This window comes from Coregonus clupeaformis, chromosome 13 (assembly GCF_020615455.1).
Source record: "Coregonus clupeaformis isolate EN_2021a chromosome 13, ASM2061545v1, whole genome shotgun sequence".
NCBI classification, from domain to species: Eukaryota; Metazoa; Chordata; class Actinopteri; order Salmoniformes; family Salmonidae; genus Coregonus; species Coregonus clupeaformis.
Genome location: NC_059204.1, coordinates 29,009,568 through 29,022,583, shown reverse-complemented (window position 1 = coordinate 29,022,583; position 13,016 = coordinate 29,009,568). Strand labels below are relative to the sequence as shown.

At 38.7% G+C, this 13,016-nt stretch overlaps 1 protein-coding gene across 2 annotated transcripts in view; it reads right to left on the bottom strand.

Annotated features, from left to right (window-relative positions):
* Window positions 1-633: 633 nt before the first annotated feature.
* Window positions 634-13,016, bottom strand: part of LOC121579215 (gamma-aminobutyric acid receptor subunit beta-2-like) — an 85,097-nt gene continuing 72,714 nt past the window's right edge. The window contains exons 9-10 of one of the 2 annotated variants that reach the window (XM_041893609.1): window positions 11,443-11,583; window positions 634-1,035 (exon numbers count right to left, since the gene is read on the bottom strand). In XM_041893609.1, the coding sequence (XP_041749543.1) occupies window positions 997-1,035; window positions 11,443-11,583 (180 nt within the window). In that variant the 3' untranslated portion in view covers window positions 634-996. Of the gene's footprint in view, window positions 1,036-6,794; window positions 7,398-11,442; window positions 11,584-13,016 lie in introns of those variants that run through there. The other variant, XM_041893610.2, reaches the window with a different exon arrangement.

Sequence of the window (13,016 nt, the reverse complement as noted above, 5' to 3'; positions counted from 1 at the left end):
CACTGTTCATATTTCTACCGGTAGGAATGTGAGGTGAAAACACTATTCATATTTCTACCGGTAGGAATGTGAGGTGAAAACACTATTCATATTTCTACCGGAAGGAATGTGAGATGAAAACACTATTCATATTTCTACCGGTAGGAATGTGAGGTGAAAACACTATTCATATTTCTACCGGTAGGAATGTGAGGTGAAAACACTATTCATATTTCTACCGGTAGGAATGTGAGGTGAAAACACTATTCATATTTCTACCGGTAGGAATGTGAGGTGAAAACACTATTCATATTTCTACCGGTAGGAATGTGAGGTGAAAACAATATTCATATTTCTACTGGTAGGAATGTGAGGTGAAAACACTACACTTTGAATACTGATATTAAGCTTTGATTCCAAACTATCTACATGCCTGCAGTTGCATCTATACAGAGGCTGAGTATGTTTAGACGTAACATACATTTGTCTGTTAAAGGGTGCACTCAGAAAAAAAGGTGCTATCCAGAACCTTAAAGGGTTCTTCGGCTGTCTCCATAGGAGAACCCTTTGAATAATCATTTTTGGTTCCAGGTAGAAATATTTTGGGTTCTATATAGAACCCTTTCTACAGAGGGTTCTACCTGGAACCCAAAAGGGTTCTCCTATGGGGACAGCCATAGAACCCATTTGGAACCCTTTTTCCTAAGAGTGTGTGTGTAGTGGAGGCAGGTAAAGAACAAAAAGGTAGAAATCTCACAGACAGTAACATGATAAAGGCATGGATAGTGGTTATACAGGGATTCAAATAAAGCTTTTCCATCAAACAATCAAGTGGAAAACCTGAACACCTATGTAGGCCTATGTAATGGAGTGAGAACACATTGTGCAATTACCGTAATTTCTCTTTATGCATGTATGCATGACTAAATTGTGCAATACCATATACCATAACTTCACAAAATAGGAAACTGTATAATGATGCAGCAGATTGATGGACTGACGGACAGAAGCTGGATTCTAGATGAATGGATGAAAAACAGGAATATGATCAGAAGCCTGCAGAGAAAATGAAAAAACATAGACACATCATAGATTACTCCCAACAGCCGCGGCAATAAACATGTGGATTCATAGATTCAGAACTATATACAATATTTATTGACAATGTTTTTTTCTACACAGGTTTTCATGTATTAAAAACACATTATTCATAGATTCCTAGATTTCAGTATAGATCTTGTTCTGGAGGTGGTCTTTGTGAAGAAGAGGGAGGGGTTGCTGCTCTCTGATGTGACACTAGAGGGACTGCCCAGGGCAGGGCAGGAGGCTAAGGCTTCATCTGTGAGTGTGTGCCAACATTCACTGTCACCAAGATGGTTCATTTAGGCTCTGACCTCACTCCTTCCTTATCATTCACTAAGAGGAATATTTTTATAGGACTATACAAATATAAAAATATATGAAAGAAAAAGTGCTGTGAGGTACAAACACATTTTTCAAAGTGAAGCCATTTTATGAAGCAAACGTTTTGCCAGTTACAGATGTGCTTTCAAAACATCCCACTGGCTGTCATACGTACACACTCTCACACGCAAAACACACACACATACATATAATACACTGCAAATATAAAAATCAACAAACAGTTGTTTTGTAGCATCACTGGGCAGATGAATACGGGTCTGTAACATTTCAGTAGTGAACTGGTTAGTTAGAGTTGTGCGTACCTGAGATGGGTGACTTAACGCTAGTTATTAGAGTCCCATTAAGCTCCTTTATACTTGATCTCTCTCTCTCTGTGTGTGTGTGTGTGTGTGTGTGTGTGTGTGTGTGTGTGTGTGTGTGTGTGTGTGTGTGTGTGTGTGTGTGTGTGCCTGCACATGCATGTGTATCTTTCCGATCAGTGGAACTAGAAATGCTTATACTCTTGCTTACATGTCTCACCTACCTCAGGCATGTGCTGCAAAATTACATCAACTACATTCTTGCCTTTGATCATTCTTTATAATTTGGCAAAAACTAAATAAATTGTGATTTGAGTCATTAAAACACAAATGTTTGTTTTACTAAGTGATCAAGTGGTACTCTTCAAAATATTTACATTATCGTTGTCATATTAGCTGAAACCATGAAATTGCTTTGTATTCGTCTTACAGTAAAGTACAAATCAGTAAGTTAAAAATTGATTTTAGTCTTCTCTTAAGAAATATGCTTATATTTACAGGAATATCAGTCTCCAATTGATGTTTACTAACATTATTTTATATGTACACTTAGAAACAGGTTTTGGAACACAGTATTTAAAGCCCAACCCTGTGAAAAATTGTACAACACCAATATCAAGACATTTCTGTAGATCAATGTACATATAAATCATATTCAAGCTTCTACAAATGTACATGTAGATGATCTGGTAACATCTTAAAATGGAGTGGGTGAACTTTGAACAAAATGTAATGCAGGGCCATATGAGAATATATAAACAAATTACACAAACACAATAGAGTAATGATAAATGAAACATTAGTGAAAAGTAAAAATAGCCCAAATAGCCAATCATTATGTAGATATATACTGCTCAAAAAAATTAAGGGAACACTAAAATAACACATCCTAGATCTGAATGAATGAAATAATCTTATTAAATAGTTTTTTCTTTACATAGTTGAATGTGCTGACAACAAAATCACACAAAAATTATCAATGGAAATCAAATGTATCAACCCATGGAGGTCTGGATTTGGAGTCACCCTCAAAATTAAAGTGGAAAACCACACTACAGGCTGATCCAACTTTGATGTAATGTCCTTAAAACAAGTCAAAATGAGGCTCAGTAGTGTGTGTGGCCTCCACGTGCCTGTATGACCTCCCTACAACGCCTGGGCATGCTCCTGATGAGGTGGCGGATGGTCTCCTGAGGGATCTCCTCCCAGACCTGGACTAAAGCATCCGCCAACTCCTGGACAGTCTGTGGTGCAACGTGGCGTTGGTGGATGGAGCGAGACATGATGTCCCAGTTGTGCTCAATTGGATTCAGGTCTGGGGAACGGGCGGTCCATAGCATCAATGCCTTCCTCTTGCAGGAACTGCTGACACACTCCAGCCACATGAGGTCTAGCATTGTCTTGCATTAGGAGGAACCCAGGGCCAACCGCACCCAGCATATGGTCTCACAAGGGGGTCTGAGGATCTCATCTCGGTACCTAATGGCAGTCAGGCTACCTCTGGCGAGCACATGGAGGGCTGTGCGGCCCCCAAAGAAATGCCACCCCACACCATGACTGACCCACCGCCAAACCGGTCATGCTGGAGGATGTTGCAGGCAGCAGAACATTCTCCACAGCGTCTCCAGACTCTGTCACTTCTGTCACGTGCTCAGTGTGAACCTGCTCTCATCTGGGAAGAGCACAGGGCGCCAGTGGCGAATTTGCCAATCTTGGTGTTCTCTGGCAAATGCCAAACGTCCTGCACGGTGTTGGGCTGTAAGCACAACCCCCACCTGTGGACGTCGGGCCCTCATACCACCCTCATGGAGTCTGTTTCTGACCGTTTGAGCAGACACATGCACATTTGTGGCCTGCTGGAGGTCATTTTGCAGGGCTCTGGCAGTGCTCCTCCTGCTCCTCCTTGCACAAAGGCGGAGGTAGCAGTCCTGCTGCTGGGTTGTTGCCCTCCTACGGCCTCCTCCACGTCTCCTGATGTACTGGCCTGTCTCCTGGTAGCACCTCCATGCTCTGGACACTACGCTGACAGACACAGCAAACCTTCTTGCCACAGCTCGCATTGATGTGCCATCCTGGATGAGCTGCACTACCTGAGCCACTTGTGTGGGTTGTAGACTCCGTCTCATGCTACCACGAGAGTGAAAGCACCGCCAGCATTCAAAAGTGACCAAAACATCAGCCAGGAAGCATAGGAACTGAGAAGTGGTCTGTGGTCACCACCTGCAAAACCAGTCCTTTATTGGGGGTGTCTTGCTAATTGCCTATAATTTCCACCTGTTGTCTATGCCATTTGCACAACAGCATGTGAAATGTATTGTCAATCAGTGTTGCTTCCTAAGTGGACAGTTTGATTTCACAGAAGTGTGATTGACTTGGAGTTACATTGTGTTGTTTAAGTGTTCCCTTTATTTTTTTGAGCAGTGTATATTAGGTTAAATAGCCATATTTAGTATGCATGGTTATTAAGGGTGTTCAATTAAACTTTTACTGCAGGAAACCCACATGGGTGATAAAATCACTTAGGTCATGTCTTGTAAAAATGCACCCTTTCCTTACTTTTTTAGCCAGAAAATGTATGTAATAAAAATAATAATAAATGCTGCTGTGCGGGTTTGACTGAATTCCAGCCTTAGTCTCATGTTTATCCTCTATCGCTCATCAACTTTATAATCATTATCTTAATAAGTATACTACATTACTACCACCACTTCAAACCGTAATAGAATGTTAACGCTGCAAAAACACACAATTATAAAATGTCCTAAACGAACCCTTTACTTCCAACCATTACCTGTTCATCCTTATATATTTAAATGATGTTCACCATGTCACAACAAGGGTGTGATGGCTACCTTTGTTTGGATTGTGGAAAAGTAAGCTTTAGAAGACCTAAATCAAAAGCACAAAAAAGAGAGAGACGGAACTGGACTTTTTTCCTGTTGATATTATTGAGAAAAGAGCATGCAGATGTAAAGGTAGATGAAATGCAATAGGATTTTTTGTGTGAATAACAATTATGTTGAAAACATGCAATTGAACTTGAGGTGATGTCACAAAATCTGCATGTAATGATAATTAATATGTTCATGGGCTTGGTTTCTATATTTAATTGTTACCGATCGTCTAAGGGGTCATCAAACACTAACATGATCAGAAATCACTAATAAATCATTTATAATATTTGTGTAGTTATCCCTGTTTTTGTTTCCATTAAATTTCAAGAAACATTTGAGACAAATTGTAATGTTCTAGTCTCTTTCTTGTAACTATATCTCTGTTTGGAGGGAACAGTCTCAAGAGCACCAAGAAGTGTTGCACCAGCTACTATATGGACGCTATGGCTTTTGGATCTGTTTGTGTGCAAAACGTTGTTTTAGAAAGTCAGTGGTTAAACATGGTACGTGCAACAGTTGTACGATGCACTACTGTGTGTTTCGGTTTCAAAAATGTTTATGATGTTTCTTAATTTACGTTGAATGCTGATTCTACTACTGGCAGTGTTGCCATAGGGTGCTCCTTCATGGAGTATTACTAATAAGGTAAAGAGAAAGGAAAAGAGTATTATTACAGTATACTTATAGTAATCATTTGGCAGGAAAGTAGAGTAATGGAATGCATTGATTACCAAAAATAAACATATAATCTAAAAATTAAATTTAAAAAAAGATGACAGTCCCTTTTCAATTGAGAGTTGGAGCAGCATTGTGCTTTTATGCATTCTGGTTTCTTTTGCCAGCTTGCAGAGCAGCCTTTTCTCTCTTTCATACTCTTTATTTTGTATAGTTCATATCAAAACCTGGATGTTTGATAAAGAAATGGCAGTAATGACAATGTATAATTTTAGTATGTGGAGCTGCTCAAAACCTTTGTCATTCCAACCCTTCCAGTTTCCTGAAGATAATTATATCATGGACAAATTCTGGATGGATCCTCGCTGGAACTGTGATAGATATCATTACTTTTTAAATAATCATATACAAGAGATATTTACACATCACGGTGATAGGAAAGATTGGCTTATGATGCATCATGAAATGCCTATCATAGACGCCTTAACTGCTGGCTCAATGTCATAAGTCATTAGGAATAGGAATTACATATCAAGATGCTATCTGAAGTTTCTTAACAAACTACATCCAATGTTTGTTTCTGTATATCTATATGAAGAGCAATTACGAGCAAATAAATAATTTTATCCTGTAATCTTACGGATTTGTAAACAAAGGACCGAAATGGACAAAGGACAATTTTTCAGATACACTTGTGTATTCTTGTTCGAGATATCGTTGCTCTTTTACATGATCTATCACTGTATCACTGACTCTTAAACTGCTTTGATGACTAATGTAGCATTCTCTCTCTCCGTTTCTCTCCCCGTATCTTTCTCTTTTTTTGCAATATATATAACTTCTCAGTTCAAGTTAATATTCTGTGAATACATTAAAAAAACAATGTCAAATCATGAATCACAGGCTTCGTGATGCATTTCTCTGTAAGCTGTTCTACAGCATTCAATGTCAACCGCCGATAAGCTTTACCTTCTAGTTTCTTCTGTCAAGGTTTGGAATGATGTTAGTTTCTGTTGTCTAAAATATTATCTACTACACTATCAAACACTTTCATAGAATTGAAATAATGCTTAAAAATAAATAATATGATTTATCAACTATATCAAAGTAGAAAAGGTTGGTTAATCGTAAGACCCTCTTACTATGACTTAATATATTAATACTATGAAAATGTGAAACTTCACAATATAAAGACAAAATAAATTCTAGGATAAATACCATTACATAGTTGTCTCCTTGAAGTAATGAATCTTAGAAAAGATTGACCTGAACATGCTTGTAACTGTTTTAAGGAGTGTCTTTGTGGTCTGAGAAATTTTTAAATCAATATATCATTAATATTTCTAACTATGTTTTGGCAACAAAATATATATATATATATATATATATATATATATATATATATATATATATATATATATATATATATATATATATAAGATTTTACAAAGTAAAAACATACAAATATATGCAATCAAACATTTTAAAATGATAAAATACTAAATTCACTAAATATTCAACTTGTAAAATTATAAAGAAAAACTCTGGTACAGGCACCATACAGAATATGTTCTTAATCTCTCTCTCTCCTCTAAGGTTTTCATGTGTTAGCCAGCAATTAAGGTGTTCCAAGGTAAAATGGAGTCAGTCCTGATTTTGCTTTAGTAATTCAGTCTTGTGTTGCAAGAACAAACAGCAAAATGATAACTATTCAGAAAAAAACAAGCAACATTTCCGTTGTTGTTTGTTTAGTTCTGCCCTTGCTGAAGTCCATTTAGTTGACGTAGTAGAGCCAATAGATTATGTTGAACAAAGAAAAGACAGTGGGGAAGATCATTCTCGACCACTTGTCGATTGAGTTTACATCAGTCAAATCGGGAATGTTGATCTTCAGCTGTGAAGCATGCCTCCGTAGCCGGCTCTTCTTCTGAGGCACGTGGCGTTCCAGGGTGTTGCGTCCAAAGTTGTGCCTGGCCTGCAGCCCTGCTTTGCGGTACTGCAGGGTGGAGCTGTCATAAGTTAACATGGTGCTCCTGGGGTCACTGAGACCAAGGGTCAGCTCTGATGCTCCCATCTCATTCTTAATTTCTATGGTGCCCAGTAGAATATTTTCATGCGGGTCCATCTACAAGGTGAGAAATTAAATGCATAATTAGTTATGCTATATGTAATGGATGGACAGCCTAACGCTTAATGTCTTCATTATCCATACCAAGACATCACGCTTAAAGACATTCTTCGGGACTTTTGTATACTTTTTTTAGTGAGTAGCTCTGAAAGTCTCTCTCTCTCTCTCTCTCTCTCTCTCTCTCTCTCTCTCTCTCTCTCTCTCTCTCTCTCTCTCTCTCTCTCTCTCTCTCTCTCTCTCTCTCTCTCTCTCTCTCTCTCTCTCTCTCTCTCTCTCTCTCTCTCTCTCTCTCTCTCTCTCTCTCTCTCTCTCTCTCTCTCTCTCTCTCTCTCTCTCTCTCTCTCTCTCTCTCTCTCTCTCTCTCTCTCTCTCTCTCTCTCTCTCTCTCTCTCTCTCTCTCTCTCTCTCTCTCTCTCTCTCTCTCTCTCTCTCTCTCTCAAGAATAATAGTGAAGACAACAAAACTATGAAATAACACATGTGGAATCATGTTGTAAACAAAAAAGTGTTAAACAAATCAAAATATATTTGAGATTCTTCAAATTGCCACCCTTTGCCTTTGCACCAATTTGTAAGTCGCTCTGGATAAGAGCGTCTGCTAAATGATGTAAATGTAAATGACAGCTTCGCACACTCTTGGCATTCTCTCAACCAGCTTCATGAGGTAGTCACCTGGAATGCATTTCAATTAACAGGTGTGCGTTCTTAAAAGTTAATTTGTGGAATTTCTTTCCTTCTTCATGTGTTTCAGCCAATGAGTTGTGTTGTAACAAGGTACGGGGGGTATACAGAAGATAGCCCTATTTGGTAAAGACCAAGTCCATATTATGGCAAGAACAGCTCAAATAAGCAAAGAGAAATGACAGTCCATCATTACTTTAAGACATGAAGGTCAGTAAATACGGAACATTTCAAGAACTTTGAACGTTTCTTCAAGTGCAGTCGCAAAAACCATCAAGCGCTATGATGAAACTGGCTCTCATTAGGACCGCCACAGGAATGGAAGACCCAGAGTTACCTCTGCTGCAGAGGATAAGTTCATTAGAGTTACCAGCCTCAGAAATTGCAGCCCAAATAAATGCTTCACAGAGTTCAAGTAACAGACACATGTCAACATCAACTGTTCAGAGGAGACTGTGTGAATCAGGCCCTCACGGTCTAACTGCTGCAAAGAAACCACTACTAAAGGACACCAATAATAAGAAGAGACTTGCTTGGGCCAAGAAACAGAAGCAATGGACATTAGACCAGTGGAAATTTGTCCTTTGGTCTGGAGTCCAAATTGGAGATTTTTCGTTCCAAAAGCTGTGTCTTTGTGAGACGCGGTGTGGGTGAACGGATGATTTCCGCAAGTGTATTTCCCACCATAAAGCATGGAGGAGGAGGTGTTATGGTGTGGGGGTGCTTTGCTGGTGACACTGTCAGTGATTTATTTAGAATTCAATGCACACTTAACCAGCATGGCTATCAAAGCATTCTGCAGCGATACGCCATCCCATCTGGTTTGGGCTTAGTGGGACTATCATTTGTTTTTCAACAGGACAATGAACCAACACACCTCCAGGCTGTGTAAGGGCTATTTTACCAAGAAGGGGCCTGGCCTCCACAATCCCCCGACCTCAACCAAATTGAGATGGTTTGTGATGAGTCGGACCGCAGAGTGAAGGAAAAGCAGCCAACAAGTGCTCAGCATATGTGGGAACTCCTTCAAGACTGTTGGAAAAGCATTCCAGGTGAAGCTGGTTGAGAGAATGCCAAAAGTGTGCAAAGCTGTCATCAAGGCAAAGGGTGGCTATTTGAAGAATCTCAAATATAAAATATATTTGTTTAACACTTTTTTGGTTACTACATGATTCCATATGTGTTATTTCATAATTTTGATGTATTCACAATTATTCTACAACGTAGAAAATAGTAAAAATAAAGAAAACCCTTGAATGAGTAGGTGTTCTAAAACCTTTGAACGTTAGTGTAGTATCCGCCAAAGTTGTCTTTAAACATTTTGTAAGAGCCCCTGCTCACAATTCATGTTAAATCTGAGACGACGTATTTGTTCTAGAAAACAACTCGTTTTCCTTTACTCACCCTGTCCTAACCATTAACCCATACATCTTAAAATGACAAATGAATATCAATGGAATATGTCTTTAGTTTACACTCTAGAAATTAATTCAGTGACTTAGGTTATTTTGGTTTCTAAAACAACATATCATATTGATATTGTAGTGTTAATACAGTTTATAATTCAATAACTAATTGTCTTATAACAAATATGTTCGTAATATAGGATGGCATGCAAACAAAACTTGAAAGAACTCATGATAAACTCATGTTTATTTGGGTTAAAGGGAGCTGCGGGTTCCTAGAATGTGAAAGGATTACTGTACTTACTGCTTTGCAGTGAGTTATACTCACTGACAATGTTGAGTTGAATAAACAAAATAGCAGGCACAATTAAACACTTTTTGAATCTAGAATTGGATGACTAAAACCACTGATATAACACAAAGTGTAAACAGAGATGGCGATAACAGACGATGACAACGCCAGTGTTGGTTTAACAATAATATATTGTAGAGATAGAGAGGGTAAGGTGAATTTCTCATCACACTCTGTGTGAACACAGACCCAACCATATGGTGACCTTATAGATGTAGGATGTTAATTTGAGCCAGTTAGCTACAGCTGGAAAATGATCCTGCAGCAACAGGAAATGTGAATTATTATGTGGATTATAATTAATGGACATTGTTTGTAAGAGAAAATAATGTCTGAAATGTCTAAGTGGAAATTACAAACTTCAGAAGCCTTTTCAACCTCAAATACACTACAAGTTTTACATTTCCTGGAAAATTCTCCTGCAACAGGGTGATCAAACTAAGATTCTACATGTGTATTACAACCAAATCACCCATAACATAATATTCAGAAATGAATAACACACTAACCAGGTTTCCTTCCAACCTTTTTATGCCAGTGTCATGACAGGCCTGATGGAAAGACAACATTTGCCGGTAAACTTTCCAAATGTCGACAAAACAAAATATGCTAGGCAAGGTGGGATCTTTTTGTGTCTGTAAAATGTATTATGTGAGAAATGTCGGTGGAAACGCTTTTAATGCGCAATTATTGATATAATAACCATCATATCGAAGTAAACTCACCGGGAAAGCATGCAGTTTATTAGGCTACAGATTAAATAAATTATGATGAACTTCACAGGTTGGTGAAAGTGCAAGGTGATTAGCTTGATGCTCCTTTCCAATAAATATTGGAATATTATATATTATTCTGGTGACATGATCATCGATGCTTGGCTGCCATTTGAAAAATAAACATATTTCGCTTTTTTTCCCATAATATCTCATAATGTAGTGTAGGCTATACCTGCACTGTATCTATTAACTGTTGGCTAGTGCGCACGTGCCAATACCAGAGTGGGCACATTCGCTATATAACGCACATTGGTTTGTGAGAAAACCATCAGTAGAGTTGAAAATGTGATGGAAACCCATTTAACTTGTATTTTCTATTTGGTACATGGGAATTTAACCACAAAATGTATTTTTTATGTGCACTGCGTCATCACGCACAGCCTTTTATCTGTAAACAAGTACATTTGATGGAAATACATATCTGGTGGGAAAATGTTGTTTTTATGCAGATTTGAGAATATTTACATGAAAATCTGTCACCAATTGGATGGAAACATAGCTACTGAAACGTATAATGTATTCACCAAAATGGGAAGCTATCCATCCCAGCTATTATTTGCTAGATGTTACCATATAGAGTACTGCAGATACGTCCATTACATTTACATTTGTTTAGAATGTGCAAACCAGCGTCTAAAAGTGGAGTTCAGGGATAAGGGGAGGACGATGGTGATGATGATGATGATGATGGTGATGATGGTGATGGTGATGATGATGGAAACTCTAGGTACAATTTAATAAGTCAAACTATAAAAGTGACTGTAGTTGGGTTGTAAATATTGAATGCATTGTACTGTATGTTGTCACTCTCAGTTGTTAATCCAGTACCTTATTCTTTTCCTCGCCTAGTCCTATCGCTGCATCGTCCACAAAGATTGGTTCCCACATCGAGTCATGAGCGTCAATATCCCTCTGTTTCATTCTGGCATACAGAGTGTCGTCTCTCTGAACTACATTTCCCACCAACCACTGCAAGCATACAAAATCATTATGGTCACTTGAGTCAGCTGCCTAGAGAGGCAACACAAAATAGACAATTCTGTTTTATGTAACCATAGTCAGAGAGCCATTTGCTGCAACTATCACATTTTGACTCTGAGTGTCTTTTACTCACAGTTGAAAACAACAAGAAACTACTATCTGTTTATTTAAATGCAGTACACAACATCCAAATCTCTATCCAAAGCATGTTTTTCTGTTGTATGAGTCAACCTGAAAACAGTACAGACCCTGATACACTGTGTGTTCATTGAGTTGACCCAGTTACCATGTAGATAAGAGAAAAGCTTTTACAATTCTCCATCCCATTTCGGGACATTACAAAACAGGTAAATGTAACAGGAAGAATACTCTTCATGTTGTTCTTCACTTCACAAGCTTTCCAGGCTCTCCCATGGGTTCTAAAGGGTTCCTTGCCTTTCATTCCATTTAATTTGGACAAAAAAAAACACAGTGACAGATCATCTCTGTCTGCCTGTGTTTCAGACGGCAAAGCGCCTTATTTGGATTTCACACAGGACTGATGTATGCTCATAAAGGCTTGTTCTCCTTGACGGTAAGGCAGAGTAGCATTAATCCAACCCCCCATTTGAAGTGGTGACACAATTCCCCATCATGATTACCTTGCTTGTCTCCACAGTCAGTCCTTTCAATAATTAAATCCACTTTCATAAAGTGAAGACGAAAAAGACAAAACATCAAATTCATGTAAGCTCAAGAATCAAGTCATGGCACTACTTTCATCTGAAAATGTGTGTGTGTTCACAGTGAAATAACAGTGTAGTTATGAGAACAGACTGGACAGGAACAACTAGTACAGCGATTCACGATACAGGAAAGACTACGCATGTTTAATTATTATACCTTTTGTGAATATCTACGATAAGTCATATTTCTATCAAGTATGTGGTGTATGAAAATAAACAATTTCTCTAAGTGTGCACAAATATTATTCACTACCTAGAGCAGGGCTCTCCAACACTGTTCCTGGAGAGCTACCCTCCTGTAGGTTTTCACTCCAACACTGTTCCTGGAGAGCTACCCTCCTGTAGGTTTTCACTCCAACACTGTTCCTGGAGAGCTACTGTCCTGTAGGTTTTCACTCCAACCCTGTTCCTGGAGAGCTACCCTCCTGTAGGTTTTCACTCCAACACTGTCCCTGGAGAGCTACTGTCCTGTAGGTTTTCACTCCAACCCTGTTTCTGGAGAGCTACCCTCCTGTAGGTTTTCACTCTAACCCTGTTCCTGGAGAGCTACCCTCCTGTAGGTTTTCCAACCCCAGTTGTAACTTACCTGATTCAGTTCATCAACCAGCTAATTATTAGAATCAGGTGTGCTAGATCAGGGTTGGAGCAAAAACCCACATGACGGTAGCTCTTCAGGAATAGGGATGGAGAGGCTTG